We start from the raw sequence: 16,126 nt of genomic DNA, 5'->3' as shown, positions 1-16,126 counted from the left end.
GTATAATCACTAAAGTGCAGGTGCTTGTGCACTGTTTCCCTCCTCTTCCTTATTTGCATCTCAAAAGCAACAACAACAATGCTGGGATCCTTTGTGGAATGTGACGGAATCCAACCAGTGTTCCGTCGATCAGGAAATGTTCAAAAACGTGTGCTGAAATATTCTAGTCAAGACCTTCTGGGTCATTAATAAAACAGCCCTGTGGTACAATTCCACAGCAAACCAGCTGCTCTAAATAATGAATAGCATCCAGTCGTTTCACTTTTTTTAGTCAATTCCAATTCTTCGCTCTCTTCGAGGCGGAAAATGTAAACAACTCACATGTGTTCCTGAGACAGAGAGGAGCTCAGCCCCTGTTCCGTGGACTCGTTGGCCCCCATCCTCGTCTACCTCTGCCTCCGACCCCCCACCTGTTTTAGGATATTCTCGCCCTCCGATCCACATCCACCTGCTCCAGCCGTCTCTCACGGAGACTGCTGCAGTGCAGGCGGAAAGAAGAAGTGGCGCTCGCTTGCCAATGGAAGTAAGCAGCTCTTCACTTTACATCGCGCATCCCCGATCTTCAGGTCTTGTAAGAAATGATCCTCATCAAATGAAACATCCTCTCAAAAAAAAAAAATTCCAAGATGGAAAAAAAGAAGAAGCTGCGATGGATGGAACAGATTCAATTAAACATGTGGAGATAATCCTGCTTCTTCGCCGTCCCGCGTGTGACTGAAGGCACCGAGGCTGTTTGGCTGCTCACGCTGCCTCCTCCCCCTCCATCCTCTCTCCTGTGCCTTTAACAAGCAGCTCTTTCTATCTCCACCATACAGGAAAGCCGAACAATGGGACCCCCAAAAAAGCACGATGATAAAAAAGACCCATTCTCTTTTTTTCCAACAATCGATTTCCCTACCATTACAGAGATTGATGGATAACCAATTTGAATTGAACATTTGAGTCCATTGATTTGCCATTGTCCGAGCAGCCTCATGTAAACAATAGAAACTATAGAATGTGTGTCAGTCAAGGCTGTGACCCCCTTTTGCTAATACATTCGACACCATATGTAACTGTAGCTTAGAAGGCAGTAACAAGGTGAATAATAGACAATATATGGCACGTGCAACAACAACCAGCATTAGTTATAGTCACTCTGCCTAACAAAATTGTAATGAAACAGAGAATACATGGTAAGAACTTTTTCTTCAGATTCAATAAGTGATTTCTACAAATATACACTTAGTTCCATTCAATGGGAACTTTTTACATTGAAAAAATATATTTATAATGTAAGTAAGAAGACAAACGATAACAAAGTGCTTTTTAGTCTCTTATTTCTGAATTAATTGTATATACATTTTTGGTATTTTTCGAATACTAATAATAATAATAATAATAATAATCTCTATTTATATAGCGCCTTTCTAGACCAGGGTCACAAATGTGAAAATACACAAGTTTAAAACTATTGCTTCTTGCTTCTGCAATGTCGTACTTTGTAGTTCTCATAAGCATGCATTCACAAAATCATAGAAGGGCTCTTGTACAAGTCTCCTATTTTATCTAGGCAAGTCTCTAGTAAAACTCTCTCAGTACGTCATATGAAAACACTGTCACTATCCCACTGCTCTTAAGCAGATTGGTGGTCACTTATTGTTTATTTGCACAATTATAAGGGTAACAATAGAAGCAAATAAGGAAACTAAAAGAAAAGAGACTGTGTAATGAAGTGAAAACCAACTACAGACAAACAAAAGAAACATAAATACTGTGTGTGTTTATATATATATATATATATACAAAAATATAGATGGGTAAAATTAACTTAAAATGAATCATATTAACAGGTATTACAAAAGGTCAGTATTATAGGCATCAACGTTTTGTGATCAGAGCATTTTAATTTCCCTGCTGGCCAACATCAGTACTGCAATAATAATGTATGAATTGTGTGAAGTTCACTTTTTTGCCAACAATTCAGTCAAAAATGTGTGTTTAGCTGAAGCAATATTCTAGTTGCCTCTGCCAAGGAGATTATACTTGTAGCAAAATAACATGAAAAGTTCCATTTCACTTATACATTCAGCACTAACAATGTCACAGACCCTTAAAATCTAAATAAATATATATACAGCATCAGAGAGACAGTGTCCATAATCACTTGTTTACAGTGGTGTTGGACAGCAGTGGGATTTGTGATCTAATTTACCGGCACTCAAATTTAACCTCCACTTGCATCAGAGACTGGAAGAGCGATTACGACACTCTTGTCTAACAGTGTCTGTCAATTTGTCAGTTTTAGTCGTCCGCCTGGGAGAATCCAGGAGAACATGTCCTGTGGGATGGAAACAGGAGGAGGTCCAGGGTCTTAAAATTGATCGTCGAGGGGAAGAGAGAGTAGAGGGGGAACTGATATACGAGAATAAATCTATTGTGAACCCATGAGAAAGAGTCCGGGGATCATCACAAAAGAAACTGCAGCCTGTGGCACTTGAGGCGCACACACCTGCTGTGTGACGGTCTTATGTGTCACAGCTCTGACTATGTGATCTTAATGCGAAACTCAGACTCGACCCAGAAGCACATTATGAACCAAATGTCGGGGGTGGAGTAATGGATTTTTTTTTTTTTTTTTTTTTTTTTAAATCTGACCCAAATGGAGTCCTGTTCGAACAAGATGGTCAATATCTAAAAGCCTAAGGGGACTTGTAAAACCAAACCCTGCTAATGAAAACTTGCAGCACAGACCCTGACACAGCAGAAATATTGATTAGACCATGAACCCTATATTTCACTAATGGACGACAGAAGCAGTTGAATCTGTAGCTGCGGCTCATTTGGCCGTTCTTTCAGAGTGAGGTCTAGCAAAGAGCAGAGAAATAAAACATTCACTATCCTGAGCAGAGGGGAACTCGAACATGGGGAAGGTTTCTAAAAGATTCATTAAAGCATCAAGTCAAATCAAGGTCGGTTCTAACTTCCATGCATTCTACTGTAAAATGATGAAAAAAAAATGAACAAAAAACAAGTTAAAGTTCATCTAAATGTTCAAACTATGAAATTCTGGAGACAACAAAATGAATTAATTCCACATATTCATGGTTACATATCTTTCCAACTGTGAGGGTAAGTTGTAGCCATTATATTTACATCAATAAATATATAAAGAACACTTAGCAATGCTGCTTAAACCATTTTTTTGGCCTTGGAAAATGCCGTTACGTAGTAAGTGATGCTACGTACGAGACAATATTTTTTTAAATAAAAAACATTTTCAGTAATAATTATTATTTTTATTATATTTTACGGTTTCATTGATTAACACAAATGTTTGATGTTGTTTTGATGAAAAGCAACATTTGTGTGAGATTTGATTTAAGAAGAGATAATACACAATAGGTCTCCTTTTAACAATAAACTACATACAAGTAAACAGGATTCCTGGCTTTAGATCAATGACAGCCGGTTAGGTTTTGATCCTTCTGTTGGACATCTGCGGACTAGCCTGGTTTTATAGGTCACCAGAAAGCAGTAGAGTGTCTTCTGAGACATGGCTGCTTTAAGTTTAAAACCACATGTTCCCCGACCTACAGTTCAGAGGCAGTCTTCTGTCCATCAATGCTTAACATTGTTTCTTACATCCAAGCAAAAAACAACTGGCTGCATCATTATCAATTCACATCTTTTGCAGAATTTGTTTCTCATACTTCTCCTGCGCCCTCCACTGGATGAAAGCATCATTACATCAAGTAAGTGGCTGAGTCATTCACTCGTATCCTTAATAGTTAAGACTCACACCTAGTCATACTTTATCCTTCGGACAAATTAAACTATTTTATCCATATAAATACTTAGTTTATTTCTTTATTATTATGTTGAACCAGTAAATATTTTTTTCTTTGGCCTCTATATGAACCAACACATTTATATACAGTCTAAACAATTAATGGTGATAAAGCCAATAAGAAATAAGTCATTCAGGTTTACATTGTAGTGACACTGACATAGTTGTAAAGTAAATTAAGGTCTTTGACGGTGCCAGATGTCACTGTTTGGACTTTAAAAGGATAAAGACCACGGCTACTTGTTGTCAAAGTAGGCTAAAGAGACTAGTGTCACAACCGAGCAGATCGACAGAAGCTTCCTGACATGAATGATACGATCCAGAACAGAAGCGACATGGCACATGTGTTCCTACCTTATAAGGGTCTGATGCGGTTCAGCGACATGGGCAGGAATGTCACTCAGGTGGGCAGGAGGTGAGGAAGTACAGGCAGGGTCAGGGCGGCGGGGGGGTGCAGGGAGATGTTGGTGTATCGTAGAGGGTGGTGGGGAAGGAGTTGTGGGGAGTTCTTCAGATTGGAGGAGGTGAGGAAGAGGGGCAGTGAGGGAGGGCCTGCAACATAAGGGAGGATAAACATAAACAGGAGACACTAATGAAATATACCTGTCGCGTCAGATAAATCCCTCGGCTCGGTCGCTTCCCTTAAACCAAATTATGACTTGAAAAAAAATAAAAAACAGCCTCCGACCATCCTAAGAAGATCCTATTTGAAACTCCGGAAACAAAAGCTGGAACTCCTGTGATCAGCCTGCTCCCATTACGTTTCCTTTGCTCGGCGAGACTTACTCCGAGTCTCCCAGGTCTCCGTCATCGCCGGCCACCTGCAGGAGCGGATTTGGCGCCGGCCCAGGAACCGTCTTATCAGGAGTGCTTGGCGTCCTAATCTGACAGGCAAACGCGACGGACGGCCGTGCAGCTGTTCCCCCCCCGCCCCACTTGCCTCCTGTTTGGCTCTAAAAATATTCCTGTCGGGACTACTGTTGTGAAGAATCCACAATAAACTCACCCACTACAACAATTCTCCACTGATCACCACCAGATTCCTTTCCGCTTGTTTAGGAATGCTGACAATAAAACCAAAACAAAATGAGTCACGTGCAAGTTCCTGAAGGGAACTGGGTTTGTTTGAGTCATTAACTGACGTAAATTGATTCCAAATACATGTTGTTTTCTGTCTTACTTCCTCCACACAAACACACTCAGAAGTGCCTCTAAAAGCTGACTGATCAGGTTCACAGCGGCAGCACTTGTGTTGCTTTTCTCATTAAGCCTTTTTTTTTTCAACCCCCTTTAAAAACACTAAAACAAGCTTCATTACCGGCGAAACAGCTGGATAGACCAAACAATGTGAATCCTGGAGCAATATAATCAACCTCAAGCCTTTCCAGAACAGCGCTGCAATCATGTGATCATTATTTCTGCCCTGTAGCAAATTGCTTTTGTCACAACACGACTCACTTTGAAAAACAAACGCATAAGTACAACTTGAGCATCAAAAACAAATTAAGTAATTGCTTTCGCGTGCTGGGTTGAACCCCTTTCGCTGGATTGGGTTATATGAAAGTTTGATTACCATGGCAACCATCTATTTACAGATTCTTGTGGGATCTTGCTCAGTTCTTTAGTACACAGTGGAAAAAAACATATTCAGGTTGACAGCACAGCGAGCAACTCAATGGAATACATTTATAAACATAATTAAATTGAGTGGAAAACAGTGAGCTGTTTAGATTTTCCAGGAAGTCACTTGAAAAAAGGATGTGAAAAAAGATTTGAAGTATTATCTTTATCAAACACATTGATGGGAATCATCCCAGAGAAGGGCTTTCTGAAGGTTTGCCAGCAATTGTCAAAAGAACCTCAAAGGGAAATTGCATTTGGTTATAATTCTGAATTCTGAAACTTAAATGACTTTTTTCCTCAAAAAATATATGAAAAAGTGGATGCATTAACTTAACTTTAACACATCCCCATAAAATAACCTTAATTTGTGAAACTTAGATTTCTGTTCTTTCAATTTTAAGCTTGTTAGTTTTATTGCCACAGAGGAATAATGTTGGCAAGCTTTCTACTGCGCTCTCACTCGCAGTTACAACTTTCCTTCAATTGTTTTTAGTGTGTGTTGGTTCTTTCTTGCCCACGTCTTCCTACCTGTATCTGCCAATGTGTGTGGTTAGCTGCCTTGTAATTTATAGTCCATAACAACACGAACCAGAAGGAATTTTAAACTACAGAAAATGAAGACGTTACTGATAAACTCACCTAGATTTCAGCTTTTAAAGTCATCCATTATTGCATTAAAAAAAAGGCTTCTGATTCTTCATTCCAGAACACTTTTACTCCTCTTTAACTCACTGTGTACAGACGCAACGGAGCACATGCTGAAGTGTTTCTCTGAACAGTTTTTTCCACTCAGTCTAGTCGGCGCGAATAGTGAGACTGAGGGCATGTCCAAATTCCTCCCACTACAGGCTTCATTTCACAAAAGAACACAGACTGAGCGGAGCTGACAGCTAGGACGGCCTCAGAAGGACGGGGCGGGGGGGTGGAGACATATGTACACACATGCACCACGAGTTAAACCCTCCACCGTAAGGAGACACATTGTTGGATCTCATACTCCAAAGTTGTTATTCTTTGTTGAGATTTGTAATAGCAGTCAATACATATGTCTTTTTTAGCTTTTTTTAAGCCTTATGTCCCTTCTGGAGCAAACAAACACATTGTGACTGACAGGCGACAAGTGGCAGAGTGGCGGGTCAGCTGACGGTAGAAGCCAACTAGGCAGAGATACAATTTGGTGTTGGGATAGATGTAATACACAAAAAAAAAGTTGTCCCATCTCACAGCGGGAATGTTTTTGTTTGGTGTAACAAAGAAAAATCAACTTCTCCAGTAAAGCTACTTAAAACTGATGGGATTAGCTTGAGTACAAGTGAAGTCTAAATGAAAACCCAACAAGAAGTACATTTAAATCCACATGAAGTCAAAGTAGCCTTTCAGTTCTCTTTTGAGTTGTTCGAAAAGGAGAGCTTAAACATTTCTAAATAGACCTGGAAACATTAAATGCAATAAAACAAATAATGTCAAAGCATGAAACTTTCCAGGAGCTACAATGCGTCTCCTTTAGTGCCGATTCTCTTTTCCATCGTTCTTCAAAAACGACCTTGCTGTAACTCTTTTCTAGGTTATTTTTTCTGTAACTCTGTGATAAATCTGTTCCAAAATGCCCCAACATTAAGAATTTGCATAAAAGTTTTTAAACAATATGTCATACTATTGTCAAGAGCTCATAGAAAGATCAGATTTAATTGTGAGCATACAATAAATACATTATACCCATGATCATTCTCAAGTGTGGCAGGTTGTTAGCAACCTTAAAATAAGATCTGGTTTTAATAACAATAATAATATATATATATATATATATAACATTACTCACAAGTTATCTGGAAGCTCCTCAAATGCACCTCTGAAGATATCTTTTGTTGATAACTCCTCAGTTGATGGGACAACTGTCTCCTCTAAGACAGTGTTGTGCTGCTCTGGCTCTACACAGAGGTTTTCTTCTTCTCGGTGCTCCACTTGCTGCTTTATCTCTACCGGCAACTCTTCTTGTCCCTTTGTTTCGACCACTTCTTCTTGCTCCTCTTTCGGTGTCACACTGCTATTGGTCAGCACCGTTACCTCCGCTTGATCCTCCGATATCCTGCTAAAATCTTCTTGGTGTTCCTCTGCTTTCTTGAGCAAGTGAAGCTCAACCGCTGGTTTGCAGAGCTCTTCTGGTGGTTTCGTGGCTTCAGGAACAGTCTTCTCCAAATCCAAAAACAGGGCTTTTATTTTTACTTCTGTTGCCTCCACAGATGCCGTTATCTCGCCTTGACTCAGGGGAACAACGGTCTCTTCAGGTGGTGTTAGAAAGTCCTGTTTAGGAGACTCCAAAGATGGGAGGGGTCTGGGAAAACAATACAAAAGAGAAGAGGGGGGGTGGGGAAAGTTGGTTAGTTCACAGCACACGGGGCCGGGAAGTGACCGACAAATGTGCAGAAAGGTACAGAAGTATGTGGAGATTCTGTCTTGTGTGAGAAAAGGGGGGCCATACTGGCCCTCGAGAGCAGAGAGACGATGTCACAGCTGAGGTCATCCTTTTAGACATAAAGAGCTTCAGTCAATGCATAAGAGTTGCTTTGTGTTTACTAGCTCATCCATATTCATTGTTCCACAGCAGAATCAGAAACATTTCAAACTTAAAAGTAACACTTTAACTACAAGATGTGTTTGTATTATATTATATATTGTACATTTAAAAAATTGTATAACTATTAATTAATAAAAACTTTTGTTTCAAAGCCTTCATACCACGTTGTCTTGACAGCCAAAAAACAAACTTAATCCAATCTTGATCACAGAATCCTGTCATGACCAATGAATCTGAAATGCATTTCAGTAAAAGTCCATGTGACATTTGTTTAATAAGGCTCGCACAAACTGAACTAGATATTTTCTTGGTGCACACGGCCATGTTTTTGTCCTAAAAAACAGCAGATGAAAGAAGCGACACCCTAACCAGATGATGACTATTGGAACCATGTGGGATCCCAGCATAAACGTGTCATCTAACTTGACATTTCTTAAACACAGAATAATAAACCAAAAAGAACAACTTCTTGGAAACAGAAAACGTTACCTCATGTTCACTTAAAGTCGAGATGAGAGTCTCAAACGCATGAACAAATCTCAGAAATAAAACAATTTTAAAATTACCTCCTAGGCTGAGGTAATATAAAATAATTCAGACTCATGCATTTCTATTTACCTTTTCACTGTGCTCTCGGATTCAGCTTGGGCAAGATAATGGGTCCCAATTTCTGTAGTTGCTGGGTCATGACCAGAACTCCTCGACTCTTCTGAAGCTTCAGACAATAGCGCTACTGGAGAACATGTTGTTTCTGTATTTCCTAATGACTTCAGTTTGCTGTCGACATGAGATTCAACACCATCTTCTGATTCTTTGACTTCATCAGCAGCAACAATGTTACTTAGATTGCTCTTTTCTGGTGCTTTATGGGAGACGTCTTTTGCATCCTCCTCTAAATTTAACAGATTTTTTGTTGTGTCACTGTCCAGTGTTTTGCTCTTGCTGTGATCCTCCCCGAGGTCGCTCACTTTCTTTTCATCCAAGGTCGTTTCCGTACTCCCTTCAATAACAGGATCTTTCATGGGTGGTTGTAAAAATGAGCCGCTTTCTGCAGATAATGTTTTACTGGAGTCTTGCCACTCTGCATCCAATAATGTTTCACGCTCTATAGCGTCACCACGCGTGCACTTCGGTGTCTGAAAGGCCATGAAATCCTCATTCAGCATTCCTTGCTGCTTTGAAAGGTTGTTTGATATGTCTCCACAAAGATCTTCAGTCTGGTCTGAACTTGAAAGATCTTGAATGTCATGGCGACGTGTGCTGACCTTTTTTCCTCCTGAAGTCTCATATTCTCGCGACATCGACAGAACAGAGGCTGCAGTGTTACTAAAGTCCACTGGTTGGTCTTGACAAGGAGGTGACAGATTGCTTATTTGCTGACCTTTCCCATCTGAATCGCCGAGGAACATTAAATCTGATATGATCCTTTCTGACTCAGAGCTTTTTTCCATCTGCTGATTAATCTCGCTCGCCGTCACTACCTCACAGTCGGGGATCTCTTCATTCTTAACTACATCTGTGGTCGCTGGGTTTATCTCACTCATTCCATCGTCACTTGGGTTCACTTCCTCCGTCTTAATGTCAGAGCTGTGCTCCTCCGTCATGCCAGACTCCTCCTCTTCATCCGGTAACTTGGTGACAACTGTAAAGCTGGTCTTCTCACCGACACTTGTTAAATTTCCTGACAATTCCTCAGAGGGATGGTCTGATCCCAGGTGCTCCCGTTTGTGTTCCTGTCTTTTTAATTGAAGTTCTCCGCCAGACTCTACCTCATTTATAATTCTGTCTTTAGTCGACTCCGATGGACATAAATTGGGAGACTCTGACTCAGCTTCCAAATAAATATTACCAATTATTGTCGATTCACTTCTCTGTTTTTCATCGTTATGAGCTGGCAGCGGACTGTCAGTTTCCTCTATAGCCTTTTTATCAGACCCATTATTCTGTTGTGGTGGACTGGCTGTCCTTCCTTTCTTCGCTTCGCAGCTGTCGTCGGTTTCCTTTTGGTTTTCATTTGTTTGTTGGTCGTCTTTGTGTGTCTTTATAATCAGTTCTTCTCCATGCGAATCTTCATTACATATGTCGAATGATTGGCTGCAGTTAATGGATTCATTCATAATTGATGAATCGTCAATAATGACTTCAGTACGTTTCATAGTAGCAGTTAAATTAATAGCTCCATCATTTTTTATTTCTCTTACTATCTCACTTAGATCATCCTTGGTACCTTCTTTTTCTAACATTTGTATCTCAGGTGGAATTTTATCCATTTCCAGAGATGCTGGGGAATCATTTCTTTGCTCAGCGGTGAAAAGATCCACACAGTCATCTTTACGCTTCGCCATTGTCGCCAAATTACCGTCACAGTCTGCACTTTGATGATCCATCTCCTGAAGAACGTTGATATCGCAGTCAGTCACTTCTTCTTTGTGGCTCAACATCTGATCATGGGGCAGCGGGGAGAGCCTACTATTACCGGCACAATGTTTGCCGATAGAAGTATTCGCGGAAGGAGGCGAGTCATCCTTTATCAGATTTGAAGAGTCATTAGTTGACAGACAGGCTAATTCAGTTGAAGGCGTAAGCGTTGTACTTGAAACCACTCTTAATAGAGATGAAGAAAGGGAAACGTCGCACACAGAAGATTTTTCGACATCACTTCCCACTGAAACAAGAAGGTTATTTTCTTGTTCCTCTGTGACTGTATTATCCCTTGTTACAAGTGTTTCCGATTCCTTCTCCTGAGGTTCTTTCTTTGCCGGAGCGATTCCAGATTTGACTTCATCTTCAGTCTTGATGTTCTCCTGATGTTTTGAAATTTCAATGTCAGAACCAATCGGTTTGGTTGCCAGGAGACCTGGGCAGCTATTATCCAAAACGTGTACGTCAAAATTGTCCGAAATTGAAGGATCTTTTGCTGGTGAATCTCGGTTTTCCTCTTTTTCTTCCTTGATAATAACCAACTGCTTTACATCCTGGGCTGTATTATTTATGTCGTCACATTTACTTTCTTGCATGAATTGGAGATAGTCTTGATAAATATAACTAGCCTCCAACACAGGATGATGCAAACTTTCGTGTACCGTTAGAGGAGGCAGAGAGCAAAAGTCCAAAGCAGTTGCCGACATTTTGTCCAAACTATTGTCTTGTTTCACAGAGTCGGCGAAGTGCACTCTGACGTTGCCTTTATTTCCTTCACGTGCATGCAAACAGGACCTGGAGTTAATATTATTGTTCTGACCTGAATCCTGAATCACTTTGTTTGTCTCCGTTTGGCAAGTTCCAGGCTGGATCTGAGTTTGTTGCCCAGTCGAGATTTGCTGGGAAGATGTCAAAAGCTCAGACGAGGATGAAAAGACTTCACTGCTGTTCGTTACTGTCCCTGCGATAGGTTGTTTTTCCAAACTGTACCTTGGAGATATGGCTTCCGCTGACGACTGACTCAGCTTCCATCCTTCCTTTTCACTTGTATTGTTTTGTTTGTCCTTCGTGAGGAGAGGAGAAATCACTTCCCTGGGCTCCTCCTGGCTGTCCTGCTCCGTGCAAATGGTTTCTTCTGCGATGGTACTGATCGACCGAGTCCAGCCCAGTGGCTTCAGCTGTGACTCGGCAACATCGGTGGGTGGACACGTCCCAGCTGATGAGAACCCACGAGCAAACCCTTCCGGCTGAAAGGCTGAACTGTGCTTTGCAGCCGGTGTTTCTTCCTCTCCCACAGCATGCGCTCCTCCTTTCACTCCTGCAGCACCGTCACCCAGACATTTAGTATCAATCAATATGGGGGAAGAATCCAAATCCAAATTATTGAGATCCTTTTCTTTCTCTCCCACTTCAGCGTGAAAGTCGTGTGCCTCCTCAAGTCCTCCCGAATCAACCGAGTTTTGCGGCATTTCCTCGTCCTGGCTTTTCTCAGTTACGTCCACTTCGTCTTTCTCCGAGCGTACCCCCGGTGTGATGCTTAATGAAGTCCGAGGAGGATCCGCGACGACTTCTTCCTCCTCCTTTGCGTGGCTGGAGCACTTTTCTTCTGCACATCCAGGAGCCTTCTCGCTCGCTTGTATAGACACTTTCGAATCACGCCTCACACTTTCTCCCTCGCATTTTATCAGTTCAGGAATCGTGGGTGTTGTCAGTGGCAACGCTGGAACTGCCGCCGAAGCCTCTTTTATATCCCTCTCTCCGCTACTCTCTCCCACACACGGGCGGCTATTAGAGTGAAATGTAACAACATCCCTTTCTGTTTGGAGATCTGATCTTTTATCGAGTAAAGCAGCTGGATTGATGACTGAAGTTTGGGCATTCGCATCTCGGCCGCTGACAACATCCACAGTGGGATCCGGTTTCCGTTCTGGGCTCTGATTAATGCAAGATGCTTGTTGGTTGTGGGCGTCCGACTGTTTAGCGAGGGCCGTCGTGGTCGCCTCGGTAAGACGATCGGGTGTGTTGTGCACAGGCGTCGGTGACGGACTGGAGATAATCGTTTCCCCAGGACTCAGCTGCTGCTTGTCATTAAAGCCATCATGAGTCTGTTCCTCAGAGTTCACCGATGGATGGTCCTTCTCTGGCGCTTGTTCTAAAGTTGCAACGACTTCTGGGTCGTTTCCTTCGGACGACGACACCGCAAACTTGTTCTCAGAGTCGCTATAGTTTTTCGCAACTTCCAGGGTTTTTTTCGGTTTCTTCTTTTTCTTCTTTTTGGTCTTTTTTTCAGGTTTACGTGACGATACCGCCTGTTCGTCTGATTTGGCCTCACAAACCTTTGCCTCATCAAGAGCAGGACTCAACAGGTCCTCCAAAGAAGAAGGTTTATCCATCAGACAAAGTTTCACATCTTTCCTAACATCAATCTCCTCAGTGTCAACATGTCCAGAACCCTCGGCGTTCAACTTTGCAATTGTTGCTTTACACACTTCATTATTAAGAACAAGCCTCGTTTCTTGCTCATGAGAAGGTGTTAGCATCTTCTCAGTCTCTACGTTTGCGTCATCACTAACATCCGTCTGTTCCTTACCCACACCACCTTTAGTACCTAGAATATAATCTCTAAAACTAAACACAACTATATCGTTTCGACTGTGTGCAGCCTCGCTCTTTCCACTCCCGTTACTATGGCCTCCAAGTAGTGCCTGCCCTATAATTGTAGGCTGTAATGATGACTCATCGTTCTTTGCTATTATTCTTTCGCTTGTTTTTTTCTCTTCTCTGCCTCTTTTCGTAGGTTCCTGGGGGTTGGCTAAGCCCAGAGAGGCCATTTGTTCCTCACATTCCTGGAAGGCTTTCTGAAGCTCCTGGTCAAGCTGCTCTGCTGGGGGAGGGGTCAGGGGTCTGGCAGAGGCATAAGGCGCGGCGACAGGGCGAGGCGGCGGCGGCGGCGGCCGGGCATTCGAGAAAACTGTGCCGGGGTCATGGGGCCTGCGATGAGGGTAGGGTGACAGGGTTTTTAGAGTCTCGGCAAGACAGATGGTTGGTCATGCACTGGCACCGAAGCTGCTGTTAAGAGCCACACGTCACACCTCCTCGGAGTCCGGTTTATTCTCAGAGGGGTAATTCCCCGTCAACCATGCTGGCGGCTCTAATATTTAGTAAATCCAAACAAGTACTGAAGCAGTGCTGTTGCAAGTTCCGTGACTACCAACCACACACAGACATCTATCTATACATGGTATATCACATCTAATCAGATTAAATGTTAACCACAATATCCAAATATTCCACCAAATAAAGAAGCTATTCAGTGTTAAAGCATGTATTAAGCATTGTTTTATAAGCCATGTTTAGAAATAGTTACATTCCAGATGTGTACCTTAACAGGTTGAGTATCTGAAGTAAAGAAGTTTCCACGAAGGTAATATAACACATTCATTAGACATTACAAATGATAGCTGATGACTTTAAGTGCTTTGGGTGAAGTAATATCTGTCTTGTGTTATTACACATGACATAAAATTAAAGTGTTAAAGCCATCTAACACCGAAGCATTATTTTTTGTACCATTAAGTCAAAATGCACCAGAACTTTCTCACAGAATGGTCACTTTGGCATGAAATGATTTTAAAAAAAGAGATCATGAACTTAATAATGCATTTAGTTAATCTCTTATAATACTTGTTACCTTGTTACAAACTGCAAAATATTATTATATACCATCATATCGCCCTTTATAGAGCCTTATAAATACATTATTACTTATGATAAAAGTGTTCTTAAGACATTGACACAAGACATTTATCTGTTATTTGCTGAAATTTAAATTAAGTAGGTTAATTTTGAGCATTTCCTCATTTATATTCTTTAATTATTTTTTTCTGAGTCCTTTAATGAGTCACAGTTTCCACATGTTTACTCCAGTAGAGGCCTCATGCTTTAAAGTATATTGAATTTTAAGGGTATGCGTTAGTGTTTTGGGTAAATTAGACTATTTAGTTTTTTTCAAACATACACACGGTATATTAATTAACTATTAACTATTTAACAATAGTATTAAGAGTAACAAGAATGCATTTTCTGCTAATTCAGTTAATAAAACATCTTTTTTGTTGGGTTACAAGAGCAACAATCAGCCATATCTTCTACCGTTTATTTATTTTTTCCAAGCACAGACAAACACTTGTTAGCCATCAATCCGTGCACAGCGATACAAGCAGACTTGCAATCACATGATTGTTACCTCGTATCTATAGCAACCACTTGCCCACTGACTTCCATGTGATGCTGCAAACCCACCAGTAGGGGGTTCACCAGCTCACATTTCCTCTCTCCTGTGCTAGTGTCACGTCTGTTGACAGAGCCACACATGTTTAGAACACCTGTATAAGCTTTTTCAGTACACCATTTATGTTTCTTATTTATATTGGGATTACTCCATGGAACCGGTGGGGTTATAAAGTAATACTTCTAGTGTTATGCAATAATAATTCAGAAAAAAAACAATGAAAAAAATTGCTAAAATTTCTTGATTAATTAAAATTACTTTTAGTGTTTTCTCTGACACAATTAACACGAAAGAAAAGAAAATGTATTTCCTTCTTTGGTATAAAATGGTTCTTTATAAAATGTTTATTAATAGTAATCCTTCACTATAGGTATAGGTATTGAGTAAAGTACATGATTTTCTGTCATGTTTCTGATAAAATGTATGTTTATCAAATTGAATTAAACATGTAACATTAATATAATTGTATCATTGTGAATTTTTGCCAGGAACTGTGCGCTTGATGGTATAACTTATCCAAGTGTGTTATTGTATGGAACCTTTTGAGTAAAATAATGTATGGCTTGTAAGAACTGGGAAGCAGGAACCTGAACCATCAGTGCCTCAGAAAGTTTTGAGACACAGGACTAGAAACTCAGCAGCCCTTACATTTCAAATGTGTCTTTGAACCAAGATCGTATTTCTCATCATTGTTTAAAGTGTAAAATCAGTTTCCTTTCAGAATGTTATTGTCAAATTGGACTGATTATTTTATCACCTAAAAAGATGAAGTTTTAATTTTTATATACATATTACGGTTGAGAATGAACATAAAATTCCCAAACACACACTAATAATAGTGAGGTGTATTGTGTTAAAAAATGGAAATATATTTGGGAATTATTTTTGAAAATATAAATGTCATTTTGACTCAAATTAAAAAATAAATTGAACTTTTACTTAAATGAAACCATCAAGATTTTCAACTTTACAAAATGACTATAACTAAAATTATTTTGTGGTAATTCAAGAGCACTTGTTGTTGGAGGATATAAAACTGTTAAGTGTAAAAAATGTTTTACTGTAGTTTTTTTTTTAAGTTTTTAATAATAAATACACGAGGTAACCTGAAATGCTATCAAGCTAAACGCTAACTAGCTTAACGCTAACATGGACGGTGTACTTCCATTTCAATATACCAACAAAGCTGAATTTCTTTTGTCGCATATTATTTTCCGTGAAGCATGGAACTCACCCCAGAGCAGACTCCCAGAGGTTAAAATCACTACCAAAGTCTAAACTGGGCAGCAGATCGTGAGGAAACTCCAGCTCCTCCTTGTCATCTTCTGGAGCGACACCTCCTCCTCCGTCCTCCTCTGTCGACACTTCCGTGAACACGGGCAGCGAC

General features: G+C 40.6%; 1 protein-coding gene across 9 annotated transcripts in view; it reads right to left on the bottom strand.

The window, feature by feature from the left end:
• The window catches only part of tacc2 (transforming, acidic coiled-coil containing protein 2), a 31,256-nt gene extending 18,431 nt beyond the window's left edge, over window positions 1-12,825 (bottom strand). For 3 of the 9 annotated variants that reach the window (XM_087803213.1, XM_087803214.1, XM_087803215.1), the window contains exons 1-3: window positions 8,646-12,825; window positions 7,272-7,784; window positions 4,184-4,381 (exon numbers count right to left, since the gene is read on the bottom strand). In XM_087803213.1, coding sequence (XP_087659339.1) covers window positions 4,184-4,381; window positions 7,272-7,784; window positions 8,646-11,917 — 3,983 coding nt within the window. In that variant the 5' untranslated portion in view covers window positions 11,918-12,825. The remainder of the gene's footprint in view (window positions 1-4,183; window positions 4,382-7,271; window positions 7,785-8,645) is intronic. The other 6 variants (XM_087803217.1, XM_087803218.1, XM_087803219.1 and 3 more) reach the window with 2 other exon arrangements.
• Between the last annotated feature and the right edge of the window lie 3,301 nt (window positions 12,826-16,126).

The sequence above is a fragment of the Callionymus lyra genome, chromosome 11, assembly GCF_982586985.1.
Source record: "Callionymus lyra chromosome 11, fCalLyr1.hap1.1, whole genome shotgun sequence".
Lineage (NCBI taxonomy): Eukaryota > Metazoa > Chordata > Actinopteri > Syngnathiformes > Callionymidae > Callionymus > Callionymus lyra.
This window is presented reverse-complemented; position numbering and strand designations above follow the sequence as displayed.